At 38.2% G+C, this 17,221-nt stretch overlaps 2 protein-coding genes across 11 annotated transcripts in view; one reads left to right on the forward strand and one right to left on the reverse strand.

The window, feature by feature from the left end:
- LOC120899986 overlaps nt 1-4,395 on the forward strand; it is a 45,129-nt gene extending 40,734 nt beyond the window's left edge. For all 10 annotated transcript variants that reach the window (XM_040306420.1, XM_040306416.1, XM_040306422.1 and 7 more), the window contains 2 exons: nt 72-463; nt 759-4,395. In XM_040306420.1, the coding sequence (XP_040162354.1) occupies nt 72-463; nt 759-1,752 (1,386 nt within the window). In that variant the 3' untranslated portion in view covers nt 1,753-4,395. The remainder of the gene's footprint in view (nt 1-71; nt 464-758) is intronic.
- A 1,389-nt stretch (nt 4,396-5,784) lies between these two features.
- On the reverse strand, nt 5,785-15,805 carry LOC120903826 (cytochrome P450 4c3-like). The gene is made up of 5 exons (XM_040313469.1): nt 15,387-15,805; nt 7,619-7,734; nt 7,256-7,535; nt 6,936-7,005; nt 5,785-6,856 (listed from the first exon to the last, which is right to left on the reverse strand). The coding sequence occupies exons 1-5, from the start codon at nt 15,592-15,594 to the stop codon at nt 5,938-5,940; spliced, it is 1,593 nt and encodes a 530-aa protein (XP_040169403.1). The 5' UTR covers nt 15,595-15,805; the 3' UTR covers nt 5,785-5,937.
- Between the last annotated feature and the right edge of the window lie 1,416 nt (nt 15,806-17,221).

Raw genomic sequence — 17,221 nt, forward strand, 5'->3', positions numbered from 1 at the left:
AAGACAATAATTAAGGAATTATTATACATATTTTTGTAATGTGTTTCATGTATTATTCCTTCTATTTGTAGCTCTGCAAATCTGGTTCACTTCGGTCAAATGCTAGCTCGACGATCAACATAAACTCTAGCGCCGTAACAGGTTCCGTAATTAATAACGTGACAACAGTAACGATCAGTGGAAATGGAAACGTTGCCACTAATAGTACGTCTTCAAATCAGTACGCTCAACCTGGTCGCCCGGGCGCAGATACTCAACAACAAATTGCCCAACCACAAGCACTTTATAAATCTCCACCTAATAGTGCACCTCCACTACCCGAGCCAGATTACAGTTTGAGTGAATCAGATCCGGATGAGGATAACTCGGTACGTTTGGTGCGTACGCATATTAAAACAAATGGAGATCTTAAAACACAAAATCCAGGAATGGCAGCCGAAACAAGTGGCAACAGTAACACAAGGTAATTGTGCTTGAATTCTTAAATTTTCAGGTTGGGATGCTCGCTAGTTGGAAGCTTTTATACTGCGAATCTTTTTAATGGGAAGACGCTAAATAGTCACACATTGACACTATTCGTTTTAAGTGTCGATTTTGAAGGTTAATTTAATTTCAAAATTTTAAGATGTCATTAGTTACACTTTTATTCAAATACGGATGCTTTACAATTTGATGCATTACTTCGACAGTTTATTCACAGTTTCACAATTGATTCATGAAAAATACAAAATCCACTATTATGTGTTATATATTTTCAGTGGTAGCTCGACCGGCTCCAGCTCTATGCCCCAATCATTCTCGGTGGAAGAAATACAGAAGATTCGCACGAAACTAAAATCGTCTAAATCGTACCCGAACGACTTCTTACGGCAACAAAACAGCCAGCCATCTCAACCGGGTGTAGAACACGGTGCATCGGGCGGTGTGCCTCACGAAGAAGGCGATAATTCATCGTCTGGTGTAAGCAGCGATCAAGAAATAACGATCACTTGTAACGATACAGCCAAGCAGCCAAAACCGTCATTCCCCAAGCAGATGGTTGGTACCACTGTTTTAAAGACAAATGTCACCACCTCTACCCTAGCAGCCGCAGGAACTGGGGCAAGTGGCTTGATTGAATCAAAAAAAGTGACATTGCATCTAGGGGCATCCGCCGATACGAAGTTGCAACACAACAACAATCTCACCGAACGAAGAAATGATGCTGCTGATAATGATGATGCTGATCAAGATGATAATGATAGTCCTAGCCCACCTGCGACTGGATTCCAGCGGCATAATTCACTCACCCGGAAACAGGCAGCCACCATTGCCGCAAATCGTGCGAAGGCAAACCAACAAAATATACAGCAACGGCATGCAGTAACGTTAGCTACCTTACCGCCCCCAATTGAGGCAGCCGACTCCGACGAAGCTGACTCTTGGTCACATCCTCTTCAATCTTCAGGTGGTGATGGCGCCGCACAATTAGTCGAGGGTGCCGGCATGGTGGTTTTAGCACCACCTCCAGAATTTAGCGATTCAACCGTCAGCCATATTACTGGTCCAATTTCCGGTGGTGTTAGCATTAACGTGCAACCACATCACTCCCATCAACATACGCATCAGCATCATCAGCATCAACATGTACATCATCATCATCAACATACGGGAAGCGGCGGATCACTCGCGCTTGGTGGTCACAACCCAAATTGCAAGCGCGTCCGTATTGTTGGTGCGGTGCCGAAAGTAAATCGTATGAACAGTCAGTAAGAAAGAGTCTGATCTGTGTCAACCGAAAATTATTTGTCGGTAATGTATTTAAAGAACTGTAAAAAGACATCAAAAGAACATACTATATGACTTAAATTTAGTAACGTGATTACAATAGAAACTAGTTGTTTGGTAATAGTGATGTAAGCAAAAAATTTCTTTTAACTCATTCCTTCCTCCAGATGGATGAAAGGAATGGTGTTGAGATTAGTTTTTGTTTCACAATAATTCTGATATTAATGTTTGCAATCAATTTGTTTGCAGGGATTGAATTATTTTTTTATATAAAATATGAAAGAGCATTCTTTATGCGTGCGTTTGTGCATAGTTTTACGCAATATTTTGCTCTTTCAGTGAATATTTTGTTTTGGGGTATGGGACTGAAAAATACAGGAATGCAACCAGATATCCTACGCACTCATTAATTACATTAATTAACAAAGTCAAATACGTGCGCCCAGGTAACTAGTTGAGTTGCTTTATTGCTTACCGAGCAGGCCACTAATAAGCACTGAGATGTGTAAAGAATCACAATTTTAAGACCCAATCGCGCTCCGCAAGCGATATGTATGTGCAGTTTTTTTTAAAAAAAAGGTGTTTAAAATAAGTGTTTTAAAAGTGAAGTAGAAGCAGTCTTTTCGTAACAATAAGGGTGGCGTTATTGGTTGGTCAGCGCATACTCTCGAAAAAATATAACACAACGATTAAGGGCAAAATTTAGTCCATGTATCACAAATAAAAGGCATCAAAGATATGTTTTGTGATAGCTACGATAAAGCAGCAACAAAGCATAGCGCGATGTGACGATGCATTTGCGCAATGTATGCCAATCGTTTGACTCTTTCCAATCTCAGGCAAGATGAATCGCACTTTGTAACATTTCAGTTTGAGTAAACACCATGCTGTACACCATGTATTATTGAAACAATCGGAACCGAACCTTTTTTAATGAATCATAAAGCATAAATTAATTAATCATGGCTAATGACATGATACTTTTACGGGGTGGAATATATGGAGATAAGAAGGTATAACACAAACACACGTAATCTAAGCTAAATTTGTCTACACATGTTTCGACTGATTGGGCAGTCAGAAAGTTGTAGTAACTTAGTATCGTAGTAAAACTCCCAAAAACAGCTGCACATTGTGTGTCGTTTTTGTTGAATTCTAAGTACTGCTGTAATCTTATGCACAGCATTTATTTTCGTTCGTCGCAAATTCATATCCTTTGCAAAGGTTTGTTTCAAGTAATGTTTTGATTTGAGGATAAACAGTGAATTAACATTAAAACAGTTTTGATATAAATAATAGTCCATCACACACATGTATCGTGCAATGAGCCACTCGTTTATATATCTGCATGAACCAAACAACCCAAACAACAATAGGGAACATAATTACTATTCTGGGATATGGTAGGATCATAATCGAAGAAAACACCTTGAAATGGAAAACAGAACAGAGGGAACTGCTAACTGCGCATCATTGTAGGGCCAAATTGATAAAACTCAGCTAGGAAGTAAAGAAAAGTCGTCACGTAGCGTAATGTAACATGGAAATGGGTAACATACATTGCGATATTTTGTTCTTGAAAAATTGCTAGGTAGTACGCCGGGAAAAGCGTAATTAAAACAAAACTGGAACTAATTTTTTTTCTACATACATACATTTTAACGCGAACGTACCAAAACACACGTATTTATATAGCGAGGGAAGAGTTAGAATAGTGGTTGTCTGCATGCTAGGAATAATTATCGTCCCATTTTAGAAGACTCGATCATTCTAATGCCTATACACCACCATACACCATTAGCAAATGCATCGTAACGCGCTCGCCAGAACCTAGCAGAAATAACTCATACAATGATCACAATTCAATGGAGGAATTCAGGTCGTTACAAAGTATTAGGGAAATTCGCTTTTTTATAAACACCAGCTGAGCACTTTTCTCACAACTGTATGACACAAACCGTACATGACGAAACAATTGGTTTGCAATTGGTCTTGCTTTCTATTTCCCTCCGTGACAGAGTCAGAGTAAAGGCTTCGAACTGAGCGCTCGAATGAAGCTTAGCGATTTGTAATGCAGTAGTTGAGATCGAATAGCAATAGCAACGAAATATACATAAACATAAAGAAAAAGATAAACGAACAAACAAAAAGGTACTGCAGCGTGCTGCTCCGTCGTAGAAAATTGATAACCATAACAAACAGAACTTGTTGCGGAAAAATGCGTACGATAGTACTAAATTTTAATAAAAACCCATTTCTCATTGCATTTGCATAAGAAAAAACAAAAAGCATTAACATTTTGATCCCAACCGTCAATAGTGTATTCTGGGATAAAGTATATTCGTGTTAAAATTTCGGAAGTTTCCAAAGACGGCACAAAAGCAAACAGTTTAACAATATGGCCACATGGTAGAAAAATTAAAAACAGCATTCACTCGCTATCAGACCCACCATCCTCCCAATAAGGAAATGTGCGACATTACACAGGCAACAACCTCCTTGATACACAAGATTCACAACTCTTTGAAGTAAAAGCTATACCCACACACAAATGAATATGTCAATGTTCAATTGCATATTCTTCCCCACATTGGTAAGATATTGAAATAAAAAATATTGATAAATAAATGCAGAAAATGCAATTCTTGAATCCGAAAAAATGCCATTAGAAAAAAATTGTACTACAAATTAGTAGCTGGCTCAATCAATTCAAAACGCTATACTTTGTAGTAACTATTTCGGACGGTTTCCATGAATGTACTTTTAAATTTGGATGACGTTCTTTTGTTCATAAAAACTTTATTCTTTAAAACGTGTTGAACGTATTCTATCAGTGTGGATAGTGAAGTATGGGAAAACAGCCTCCCCCTCCTGCTTAACAGCTACAGGGAGCTCCTAATACCCTCGAATTTTTTTGAACTGATTTATATTGAGTTTCAAAATTGAGCAGAATATTTTTTAATTTTTTAATCCAATCAAATAAGCTCTCAAAAATCATGCGAAAAATCAACCGAGAAAATATTTACACCACCGTATAGCTGACAAAACGAAATTTTTTGTGGAGTTAGTTGAAAAAAACTTTCTTTTTGTCACTGAAAAATTCAATTTCAAAAAAGTTACAACTTTTGGGGCAAAAGAGCCATCTCTATTTGGGGCAAGTGTGCCACCATCTTTCATAGGCGCGAGCTGTCAAAAATGTAAACATTGTTGTAGCGTGCTGCGGAATGGTGCCCTATTGTGAGCGGGTTCCACCCCAGAAAAACAGAACAGTAACAAACCATACTGTTGTACAGTTGGTGGTCAAAAGGATTCATTGGTGACTCAAGACATGTAGGCATACATACACTAGTGGTACATACGTATTAATTTACAATTTTCTAAGAAATACGGTTATTTTCACCAGGTGGCCGTTTTGCCCCATACGAGTGGCACTCTTGCCCCATAGCCCAGAAAACAACGTCTTTTTGGACCCTTTTTAAAACGCTTCAAAAACGGTTTTGCTTGCACTTTTTTCAAGCGAAACTCATTTATAAGTGAGGAAATAGATGTAAAATGGTTATGAGATTTAAATCGGCTTTTGAAAAACACGTTTTAGTGAGTTATAACATGAAATGCTTAAGGTGGCACACTTGCCCCAAATTCCGCTAATCGCCTAATCTTTTATTGTTTTATATAAAACCAAACAGTATTAAGGCCGGGCTACATTGATCGTACTCGCAAGCGTAATTTTGATTTTCACTAGCGCATCTGGCGGCGACTGGTGGAAGCTATTTTTGGTCATCCAGGGAATGGTCATGCCGGATCTCAAAATTAAGTAGTTTTTTTATCGTTTTCCATTGCAAAAATGGATGCAATGCGTGCAAAACATGTGTATCTACGTTTTACAAAACTTTTCTCCTCCGATTTAAGTAAAAAACATGGAAAATTAACGTATTTTCTGGAGCGGCTCCAAATTGTTTGGCAAAATGCTTCGGTCAGGCGCCGCCAGATGCGCTAGTGAAAATTTAAATTACGCGTGCGAGTACGATCAATGTAGCCCGGCCTTTATACATACAAGTGAAGTGATGAAATAATAATATTTGTTGAATGTTGGAGTTATTGCCGTTTTGCGTTCCGATTCATATTTAATCTCGATTAAATAAGCTGTAAGTTGTAAGCATTTTTTTCTTACTATATTCTTCTTTGGATGCGTATCTTAAGACCGCCTTTGGTACGCATAACCAAATCGCCGTACAGTATCAGATCTTCCCGACGGTGGACTGATTCGATTCTGTAGTTTCTCACCACCGCCGATATCACCGCCTTCTCCTCAAGTGCACCAAACTTCTGTCCAATGCAGTTCCGTGGCCCGGCACTGAACGGAATATACGAGTAGGGATGACGATTGGTGCTGTTTTCGGGCAGGAAACGATCCGGATAAAACTTCTCCGGATTGGGAAAGTACTGTGGATCTCGGTGCAATTGGTAGAGCATGATCACGGCGTTCGTTCCACTCGGTATGTGATGTCCTTCGATGTCCACCCCCGTAGTGAGCGTGCGAGATAGGATGGGGATGCTGGGAAACAGTCGCAAGCTTTCCTTGATGCAGCACTCCAAATATCGCATCTCGGACAGCTCTGCCATCGTTGGATGGCGCTCCCTATCTCCGCCCATGATGCCGTCTATCTCCAGGAAGACGCGCTCCTGGACGGTTTGGTCCGTGCCGAGCAAGTACAACATCCACGCCAGTGCAGTGGCCGTCGTATCGTGTCCACCCAGGATGAAAGTGTCCACCTCTTCGCGTATGTCTGCATCGGATAGCAGCTGGCCATCTTCCGACAGCTCGAGCAATAAATCTAAGAAAGCAAGCTGTTTTCTCTGACCATGCGCCTCCTCGCTGTGTGGTGCGTTATCAGCGGATCCAGTTTCCGGTAGCATTGACTGCTTTCGCTGCCGATACATTTCACGGCGCTTTTGGATCATGCTGTAAGCAAAATCGTGCAGGATTTTCAAACAATGCTCGTGCTCGGTGTAAGCTTTTGTGAAGCGGAATATAAAATCAGAACGCAGCCAAAACTTCTGTAACCGTTCTAGAATAATTTCCGATATCCTACAAAATAGACAGAAATATGTAGCATTTTAGAGAGGGTCCTTTTTTTCTTTAGAAACTAAAGCGTGAAGATGTATACTTCTCATGTGCCTTCACGTATTCCGAATCGGACTTTTCCAACGCGTGTATGGGATAGCCCATGGCCGTTTCTATCAACGAAAACAATAGTAGGTAACGAAACCAATTAGAAGTGTTGTTTAAAACTTAAAACTTTATAACATAGCTTTTAAAAATTAGGTACATAAAGAAACAATGAAGGTTTAGATAATTTTGGATCAAATTATAAAAAATTTAACATATATTTAATATGTGCTAAAATCATAAAAACTCTCAAATTTAAATGTTATGGGCACTGCATGATTGTAGATAGTAAAACCTGCTTTAGTTATTTATTCTTACCGCAAATAATATCCAGCGAGGTTAGCGTAGCATAGATCGTACAATCAAACCCTTCGGTGTTGTTAAGCTGTTTTTCCAGCTGTCGAACCAGAACATAGCTTTGCTTGTTCATAACCTCAACAAAGTTCGCCAGTATTTTAAAATGAAACGTAGGTGTCAGCATCTTACGACGCTGATGCCATTTGGCGGCATGACTCGTAAGCAGACCGGTACCAATCCACGGTTTAAGCAGATCATAATCGCGACCCTTTTCAATGTTCTTGGAGCTAGAGAGAATTCTCTATTAACAGTAAGAAAAACACACTTTTACACAGAGAACATTGTACGAAAGGCATATAAAGATAGCAGAAGATTGTGCAATACCTCAGCGGCAGTAGCTTTCGAAATGAGAATGTAGGGCTTCAGTCCGGCCCAGACACGGTTAAATCCTTGCCTCCGTCCGTACAGTAACCTTGCGCCATTGATCGTACTGAACATTTCTGCAAAAAAGAAATAATGTTTGTTGAATATGTTGTTGTTATGTTTCCTTAAAGTTGTAACTTCCCGATATTTAAGACAGTGGTTGTTAACCTTAAGTACATATCCAAAAAAATCAGTGATAAAAAGTGCCTTGATATCAAAAATCGCTCATAAATTATGGATAGGAATGAAATGTATGCTTTTTAGCACGATTGGAGCGGTTTGAACAGACAACATGAACCACAAAGCATTGGTTTTCTTCATTGCATGGTTTGAGTTATAGTTCATGTTGATTTATGGTTTTTCAACGCCCCAAACCATCTGCCAAGTGGCTAGCAAGATCTTTCCATAACGTCCAAATAGACGCACCGGAATACCATTCGGATTATTGTTGCCTAAGGAAGTAAAAATGTCTCAAGCAGCCCTCACCGCTTAAAAGAGTATGTTCTAGCAACTGGACAACTTCACTATTCAACCGAGTGTGAAGCTAGACGGCAACTAATAATTCAATTGAAATCATTAATTGAAGGATTTTCTGCGATTGCAGTATACGCTTTACGGTTGCGGGGTAAGCAGAATTATTCATAATATTTACACGTTTAGGCCATCGCTACCCACAAAGATTGCTATTAACAATGATAACAGCAAAACGGAAAAAAGAAAAAAAATATTATTTTGAAATTTACTCACAGTTTAAAAGTAGAAGAGCATTGAAATTCGACTCTAAAGGCCGGGCTACATTGATCGTACTCGCAAGCGTAATTTTGATTTTCACTAGCGCATCTGGCGGCGGCTGGTGGAAGCTTTTTTTGGTCATCGAGGGAATGGACCTGCCGGATCTCAAATTTAAGTTATTTTTTTATCGTTTTTTGATGCGAAAATGGCTGAAATACTTGCACATCATATTTATCTATCAATTACAAAGCTTTTTCAGTCCAGTTTAAGTTAAAAACATGGAAAAATAACGTATTTCCTGGAGCATCCCCAAATTGTTTGACAAAATGCTTCGGCCAGCCGCCGCCAGATGCGCTAGTGAAAATCGAAATTATACGTGCGACTACGATCAATGTAGCCCGGCCTTAAATAATCTTGGTGTTTTTGAAAGTATGGCATGAAAAATCAATCGAGACGGGCAGTAGAAATGGCAGTAGGCTTGACACATTTCTATGGAAACCTCTTAATCGCTATTTGATGGTGTGTACAGTCGGAATTTAATAGTTTAACGCTTTTAGCTGCCATGATTTTTAATTGAAGGCCATGGTCAGACACACCGAAAAACCACCGCATCGAAAACGATATGATAACCGAAAAATAATGCTTTTCAATGTCAATTACAAAAAAGCTGTGAATTGTTGAGCCCAAATGTGACAAAAAAAAAAACAATGCAAAAAAATACTAGAACTAAACAAACGTTTGGATTTCGCTGCGCCAATTGGTTGAACGAAATTGGTCAACCGAAAAACGAAGCGCTACAAAGCGTTACATAACACCTGTACATTTTTTCGTTACGGTGGTTTTACAGTGTGTCTGGCCTCAGCCCAACGCTCGATAGTTGGTTGACAGTGTGATTAAAAAACATGCGTTTGTTTAGAAAATCAGGTTTACCAAAAAATCTGATGGCTCTTTACGAAGAATTTCAAATTTTTTGGTTTGAAAAACCTGCGAGCTATAAAGCACAAATTCAATAGTTGATATGAATGCAATTGAAGTTCCACCAGTGTGGTGCCACTGTTGTTTAGTTGCCAAGGTTATTAAAAAAAACTAAGTTTAATTTCTACAGCGCTACAACCGAGCGCTCCATAGCTGGATGCAAATCTCCATACAGTGAGCCCAAAAAGTATTCGTCTACCTTAATAACTTACAGAAAAAGGCGAATTATGGCAGCAATAAGCATGGGTCGGTAAAAGTAATGATGTTTTTTGTTAAAAAGATACACACAAGATTCTTTGTGTTTAAAGTCATTGTATAATTGTCTAGTCCGATCCATCCTTGAGTTCAGCTGTGTAGCGTGGTGTCCTCAAACTATAGGGCTCTGTGCGAAAATTGAATCGGTGCAACGTAGGTTTACTAGAGTCGCGGTTCGTTGCCTCCCTTGGAGGGGAAATTTTAATATGCCTGATTACCGCACGCGATGTTTGTTGCTTGAGCTGCAATCTCTAGAACATCCGAACTTTGTGCTGAAAAGTTGCACAAAGTGTGTTTGCAGCCAAACTGCTGAAACATGAGATTGACGCGCCTGAGTTGCTAAAAAATATCCCCATATACGTATCAGCCAGAACCCATAGACAACGTGCATTTCTACAAAATGAGTATAGAGGAACTTTAGTCTCATACAACGACCCTCTATTGACAATTTGTAGACAATTCAATTCTCATTTCGAATCTTTTAACTTCCATTTGATCAAGCAGACATATGGAACATATGGAATCTAAGTAACAAGGGTCATAGTCTATGTAGTACCAGACCCTAAAATTGTCTAATCTAATCTAACAATATGAAAGTAGTCTATTAAAGATATGAGATAGCCCTAAAATTAATATTTCGATGAGGAGCAAATCAGTGTAGCATATTGATTTACGAAAGGAAGGTTCACATTAAATATATGAAAAACTTAAAACTCTTGAATCTGCAAGGCAATGCATCTACAAAGTTATGGAGATGAATGAGCGCTTATGGCACGAAGTCTTAATCATTACCTTGCCAAAGATGGATAAAATGCATGTTATCAACATGTTCAAACATGCTTAATAACCAAGCCAGAAACAAAAATGGTCAATCAATTCGAAGCAGTAATTATTCTAGGCAAGCCAAGACCGCAAAGCGGTTGTAGCGCCGGATAAGTAATTATTCTACAAAAAAATTAAAAATGAAGTAAATTTTGACTTCTCATTCATTCTTGATACTTTTAAAAAATTAAGAAACTCTAAAATTATGAAAAACATTAACTTTATCTTTAAAATTACTATACTACTACTGTTGGAACCTTGCAGAAACGCTATTTGGCAGATTAATGCCATAGAGCTCATGACCAGGTTATTTAATACGCTGATGACCACCCAAACTAGTCGATTGACCTTTAATGACTGATATCAAATGATTTTAGAACCATATAGGACAATATTGGCGTGCTATATGGTCATTTTGCTATGAAATGAAGACTGTCCGGTTTTCAGTGGACCGCATAAATTTCATATGTTTTATCACATTTATGAATGGAGTTCCGGGATTTTAAACGATATCGGTCTGATTTGCAGTGACATAGCTAAAGAGTGTTCTCACCGATGGGTGAAAAAAGTTTCCCCGATAAGTGGTCTAGGGAACTGTACATGGTGTCGCAAAGTCACATAATAAGTGAAAATATGAGGTGTCCGACTTTGGGTGGTCGCCACTGTATACAGTCAGTTCAACAAGTATTCGTTTAGCTGAATATTTTACAGAAAAAGTCGAATTTTGGCCGCAATAGACATAAGGTGGTCAAAGTAATGATGAGGTTTAAGCAATTCATGTGTTTTGATGAGGAATCATCAATACCCATGTATTGGTAAAAAATAACTTTTAATGGTTGCAATAACAACTAAATTATTTTAAAAACTAAAAACAGTTGTTTGATTGGCGCGAAAAAAATATTCGTCTATCTACCTTTTACTCATTTACGCTGGCCAAACACTACGTAAACATGCATTAAATTTATTATTATCAATCATTTCTGTTGTTTCAATTGCACTTCGAGCGGTCAGAGAGACACTAAAGGCGGGGAAGTTGAAGGAATGGAACATGATGGCGAAAATCGTATCTTAATCCTATGCATAACCTATCCTACCCATTTTTAAAGGTTACAAAACATGTGGGAGGCTGATCAGCGTTTGGCCATTTTTCTGACACTAATTTTTTGTCAAACTGTCAACTAAGCAGCCATTCTTTACCATTTATCTAACGAAAGAAGCGGTTTAATGTCCACAAAATCAAATATAACCCAGGAATCAGTGCATTTTATGATGGCTAATAAGATCAGGAAAAGTTATGGGTCACATTTGGTTGATGGGTCATGTTTCAATTCAATGTATCTGGTCATGTTATGACTTGAACGCATGAGTTGTTACAAAAATGTTTTGTTTAGATAATACCATCCGACGAATGTGGCCAAATCTGGTAATGAGCATAAAATAATTAATGAATTCATTTGAAATTAGGCTCTACTAACATATTGAAACAATTATATACGGCCAAGGATATACGGCCGCCGTCCAGTAAAACGAAAATAGTCTATTAAGATGCTGCTGCATAATCTCGCATAACGGTAGCACCATCGTATCATGATACTGGGGCTCAGTGAGGAAAGGTGAGCTAGAAAAATGAGTCAAATAGAAAGGAAACAAGATCCTGAAATATATTCTTCCATGTTTTATGTACTTTGAGTACCAGTTCGGAGAAATTGTGCTTAAACAGTACCACATGCTTCAAGGTTAGTAGAGCGGGAGAACATACAGAGCATTGTAATTTGCCCAAAACACCAAACCAACCGAAACCAAACGATGATAACAGTATAATAGACTCTCAATGTGATATCAGTTGCCAATTTTTCAAAGGAACTTATCCACGTGGTCCGGAAATGCAATCTTTCTAACAGAGATTAATTGGAACATGTCTTGTAATAGTTGTTATAGTTGTCAATAAAAAACAAGATCATGACATTTTTTGACATTTTTAACCTTTGTTGTCTAACGCATATTACGCAAAAAACCTGATAGACAAATACTTTTTGCGCGCCAATCAAACGACTTGTTTTAGTTTTTAAATAATTTAGTTGTTATTGCACTATTGTAATGCTTATTTTTTAGCAATACGTGTGCATTGATGGTTCCCTTGTCAAACCTCATTACTTTTAGTATCCCATGCCTATTGCGGCCATAATATACCTGTAATGCAAATTTAGTGACAAAAGCGTTCAGCAGGACCAAAGTCACTTTAAATAACTTTTTATATAATCAAATGTACTCGCTGTCTCTCTATAGTATGTAAACTTTCAATTTAATTATGAGAATTCATTCAGGATCAAGTTAAGTTTGGCCATAGTTTCGTTTGTGAAATTAGTCAAAAGTGTTACTTGTCTCTTGCAATACAGTCGGAACTCACTGGTAAGGATTCGATTGCGTACTAGTGGATTCACACTTGATAGTTGCGATTTTTTTTTTGACAGACCGCAATTGTGATGAACAGAAATAATCTAGAATAATTTTGTTCAAAAGCTTTGTGAATATTGCCCGTTCTATAATAGATTGAGCTAGTAGCTTCTATTTTAGTTGAAATATGTTTTCATATGCACAAGGACTTCAGCTATGTGTTGGTTTCAGCTATGTGAAGTAATTAATTTCCATATATACTGAAACGAAATGAGCATGTAAACTCAGATAAATGTGTTAATTGTAAATTTCGTATAAATGAATGCAGATACCATCTTTTCACCGCATCATGATTTTGGCTCGCATCTCACTTTCATTGGACCAGGATGGCCCAACACCGAAGCTGTGAGGCAATACTCTGAGGCAAAATAACCTTGCCAGTGTGCTTTAATCTCCCAAAGCTCAAGGTCGTGCAACACTTACTGCTGCACACATAAACACACTTGTTTATTCATTATTCATAACGGAAGTTACAGCAGTTATGAGTAATATACCTTAAAAATTACATTGGCAAGTATTTATACGGAGTTACGTTTCTTGCACCTGAACGTTAAAGGGCTGCATGGGGCTGTTTGACCATTCGGTTAGTTTAATACCAAATAACCGTTACAAGCGCACATGAAAGCTGTGTACCATCCACAGTTGATGATTACTACGGCATCACCCTGAATCTCAAGAAATCCCCAAACAAAAATCATTAAAGGTCCTTTCACTTTACACCTTGTGCAATAATGTAAAAAACATAATCGGCTTTTGCTTCCTTTCATTCACTGCCTCCCGCTATCCTTACTTCACCACCAGAATGCAAATGCTTCTGTAATGCGAACAATTGTTGTAAAACACTTTTGTATTGTTCTGTTGTAAACAACATAACATGCATCTAACTATACATTTGGAACAACTTAAATTGTCTATTATCATTGGAAATGTGAGAAATGATAAAGCAGGATACGATAATAGGATGAAGGAGTGAACGAGTCGCACAACATATCGAAGGGGTCTACGCCTGTTTTACCTTGGTACATTTGATTGCTGATGTCTCAGTTTATGAGCTGGCCGGCTTTACCAGATTTTTAACATTTATACTTTTAACTTGAACCACGACCAGGCGATTACTGCTGTACGCATATGGCTGCGGCGCAATTTTGCGCACATGGTGAACACAAGTTTATGGCTGGTAGGGTTGTGTCGTTGGTAGGAAGGAAGCATTACCATCAAAGCAATCGGGTAACGGGTCCCAAGATCGTTGATCCATCGGGTAACAGTAATATTTTGTGAAGCGGGCAATCTCAACAATTTTTCAAGGTCCTGATGAATTTAATGCCCCTGACCGAGCAAAATCCTCATGGCGTTGCACCTAACAGGAAGGATTGGAGTAATCATTGCACTACCAGCATTGCATTGCATTGGTTCTTTAACTGTAGTACTGGTTTGAGTGATCCAAACCACTGGCTGTTTGATACTGTTTGACGAAACAACGAAAACTTGATTTGTAACCAATATCAAGTACATTTTGCTAGTGTAATTATTAGCTTAACATTGCCACACAACTCGTAGAAAGTTATTTTCTTTTTTGTTGTTGTTGCACCAAACACTGCGTCGTAATTTCAGTATTTCAGCAAGGTGACGTTATTGGTTTTATTTTTTCTGTTGCAAGAACCTCCTCGTTAGTGATCTCATTAGGCATTAGTTAAATAATGGGATCATCAACTTGTTTCGTAAGGCTTAGGCCGATGCAGCCTGAAAGGTGCCGATCATCATTAGTCACACCTGATGGACGCACTTCCTCCCATGATGCTTTATCACGCAGGTGAAACGTATGAGAAAATGTTTTACCACTTGGTTGGTCCAGCCAAATTATTGCCTCTTTTTTAAGATTCATTATTCACTTTGAACGACAGGTTTGAATTAGAGGAAGCTTTATCTTGTTACTTGTAGCTGAAGCTATTTGCATATTATTCTATAAATCATGATGATTTATTTGCTCTTAAACGTCTTTGAAAAAAGGGCGATTATTTTTTCTAACATGTTGTGAATGTATGTTTTGCGTTGTTTGGGGAAGGATGTATAAAAAAAAACCTCACCACCTGCAGTTTTGTTGTTCATTTTCGCAGTTACATAATAATGATGCTTTACTTTGGGTATACAAAATTCTTCACGTACCACCAGCTTTGAAAATTAATAAAATAAACAATTTGTTAGCGTACAAGGTTTCGCGAAAGAATCTTACATCCTGTTATCGTAATGTTTACGTAGACTGTAGAATAAACTAAGTTTTTTGCTCTATTTACCTACGATGACAAACCAAAGCGAATAATAAGGGACAATGGGATTTATTTTTGTTATGATTCTCAGACTGCGTTATTCCTCCCACACATCAATCTATTTTGCATAATTCACAACACCATGCCAACCAATTCATTCTTCAGTTTTTCTGCGCATTCTGGCGGTGGCACCGATAGGCAGTTACAACTCACGCTAATTTGCTTACCATCGCGATCAACCAACCATTGCAAACTGTTACCCAGCAAAGGTAACGCAGGAGGGCCTGGAATACGATTGATGTGTTTGGCGACCTCCGCTCGCTGACGGTAGAAGATAACAGTGGAAGCTGCTACTGTCAGCATCACTATCCAAGCAGTCGGGGACAATAGCTGAAGTGCATTTGGCACGAGATCACTCCACAAAATCGAACTCATCGCTACAATATTGATGTGCTTCCGTTAACAGAAAATGCTATTATTTTCTTTTATAGAGCCTTTTCAAACAGTCAAATAAATCATTTACACCATTCACACTATACATTCAATTGATCCTTTCGCACTGAATATACATTTGGGGAAGGACTTATCCAGCATCCACTTTAAACTCTCCTCTTCAGCTCACTGTCTTAATCGTACTAAACGTTGCTCAGCATCTCGTCGTTGCCTTTATATTGGCGTTGCCTCTTGCTTCAGCACCATTGGCGCTACTCACGGTAGTATACGACAGTGGAATCGTGAGCATGACCATCGGGTGAGCATTATTATTATTTGAGAAATGGGTGAAAATGGTATAAGCAAACGAAGCTGCTCAATGGATAATGTATAATTGTGTGTGTATGTGTGTGTGTGTGTGTGTGTGTGTGTGTGTGTGTGTGTGTGTGTGTGTGTGTGTGTGTGTGTGTGAGAGAGAGAGAGAGAGAGAGAGAGAGAGAGAAATACAGAGATAGGGCAGAAAAAATATCTAACCTACAATGATAAGGATTGTTTGGTACACTTTTTGGTTTCCTAGAAATTGGATAGATCTCTCATGGTATAAACAAGTTTCCAAAATTCGTTTTATTTAATCAAGCGCTGGACACAATTACACCAGCCGAGAGAAAGACACAACTTCTGTATCATGCATAATTACCCACAGCTTTCATTATCGATGCACAGCTTAGCTACAGTAATAATTAAATGAGGATGTTGCTAACGGTTGGCAAATCCTGGCTGCAAACAAAAGCTGATAAAAGATGATAAAAACAGTTAAAATTGTCCTGTTTTATTTCGTGTATTCGTTGGTAAGTTGCATTTGCACCGATTTATTTATAATCAACTCCCACTCCTAACGTAATTACTTGTTTTTGGTAAATACAAAAGCAGCAACAAATCGAAGGAATTGTGTCCTTTATACGTATTACGTTGAAGCAGAGAAAAATGAAAACCAGAAAAGTAAATTGATAATAGGAGGGTACTGGTTCCTATCGCAAAGGGGGTTTGCTGATCGATTTCTTTTGTAGTGGCGCCATCTATTATAGAGTAGCTGTACTATATGCATTTTGTGCTTGCGGTTGCATGTTCATTTGCTCTATTTTGCTGCAAAGAAGACTTTTTTTTCAATATATTCCCAAACTGTACATGAGTCGTATTTTCTATTAAATATGACGTTTGGTTTATGTAAGTGCGTACAAAAATGTTCAAGTAACAAATATTCCTGCAACAAATCTATTGGTTTGTCTTGCAGCAAAAAATGATCTTGATTGGTATTCCATACGACTTGATAACAGATGATTCCCTATCATTTTCATACACGCAAGCCCAATCGAATAATTTTTAATGTAAATCGCTCAAAACAGCGCACTGAAGCCCTTGTTTTGAGTGAAAAGTTCTAAACAGAATGCCAAACCACCGATATCACTACCGAAATAACCGATGTCCTTTGTTACGGTTGCAGTCACTTGATTCTAAACCAAAGATATCAAAAGGAAGCTCTAATATAATCTTTAATATAAGTTTGTGACTGATAAAATAAGTAAGTAAAGATAGCGCTTTACAAATTCAAAGTATATTTAGTTACCTTTTT

This window comes from Anopheles arabiensis, chromosome 3 (genome assembly GCF_016920715.1).
Source record: "Anopheles arabiensis isolate DONGOLA chromosome 3, AaraD3, whole genome shotgun sequence".
NCBI classification, from domain to species: domain Eukaryota; kingdom Metazoa; phylum Arthropoda; class Insecta; order Diptera; family Culicidae; genus Anopheles; species Anopheles arabiensis.

Bases quoted from the DNA above. Each gene is read 5' to 3' on its own strand.
- LOC120903826 (XM_040313469.1), bottom strand. From the start codon at position 15,594: ATGAGTTCGATTTTGTGGAGTGATCTCGTGCCAAATGCACTTCAGCTA. The intron at 7,735-15,386 runs GTAAGCAAATTA...TCTTTTTTGCAG, and splicing joins ATGGTTGGTTGATCGCGATG to AAATGTTCAGTACGATCAAT. The intron at 6,857-6,935 runs GTATACATCTTC...TCTATTTTGTAG, and splicing joins TACGTGAAGGCACATGAGAA to GATATCGGAAATTATTCTAG.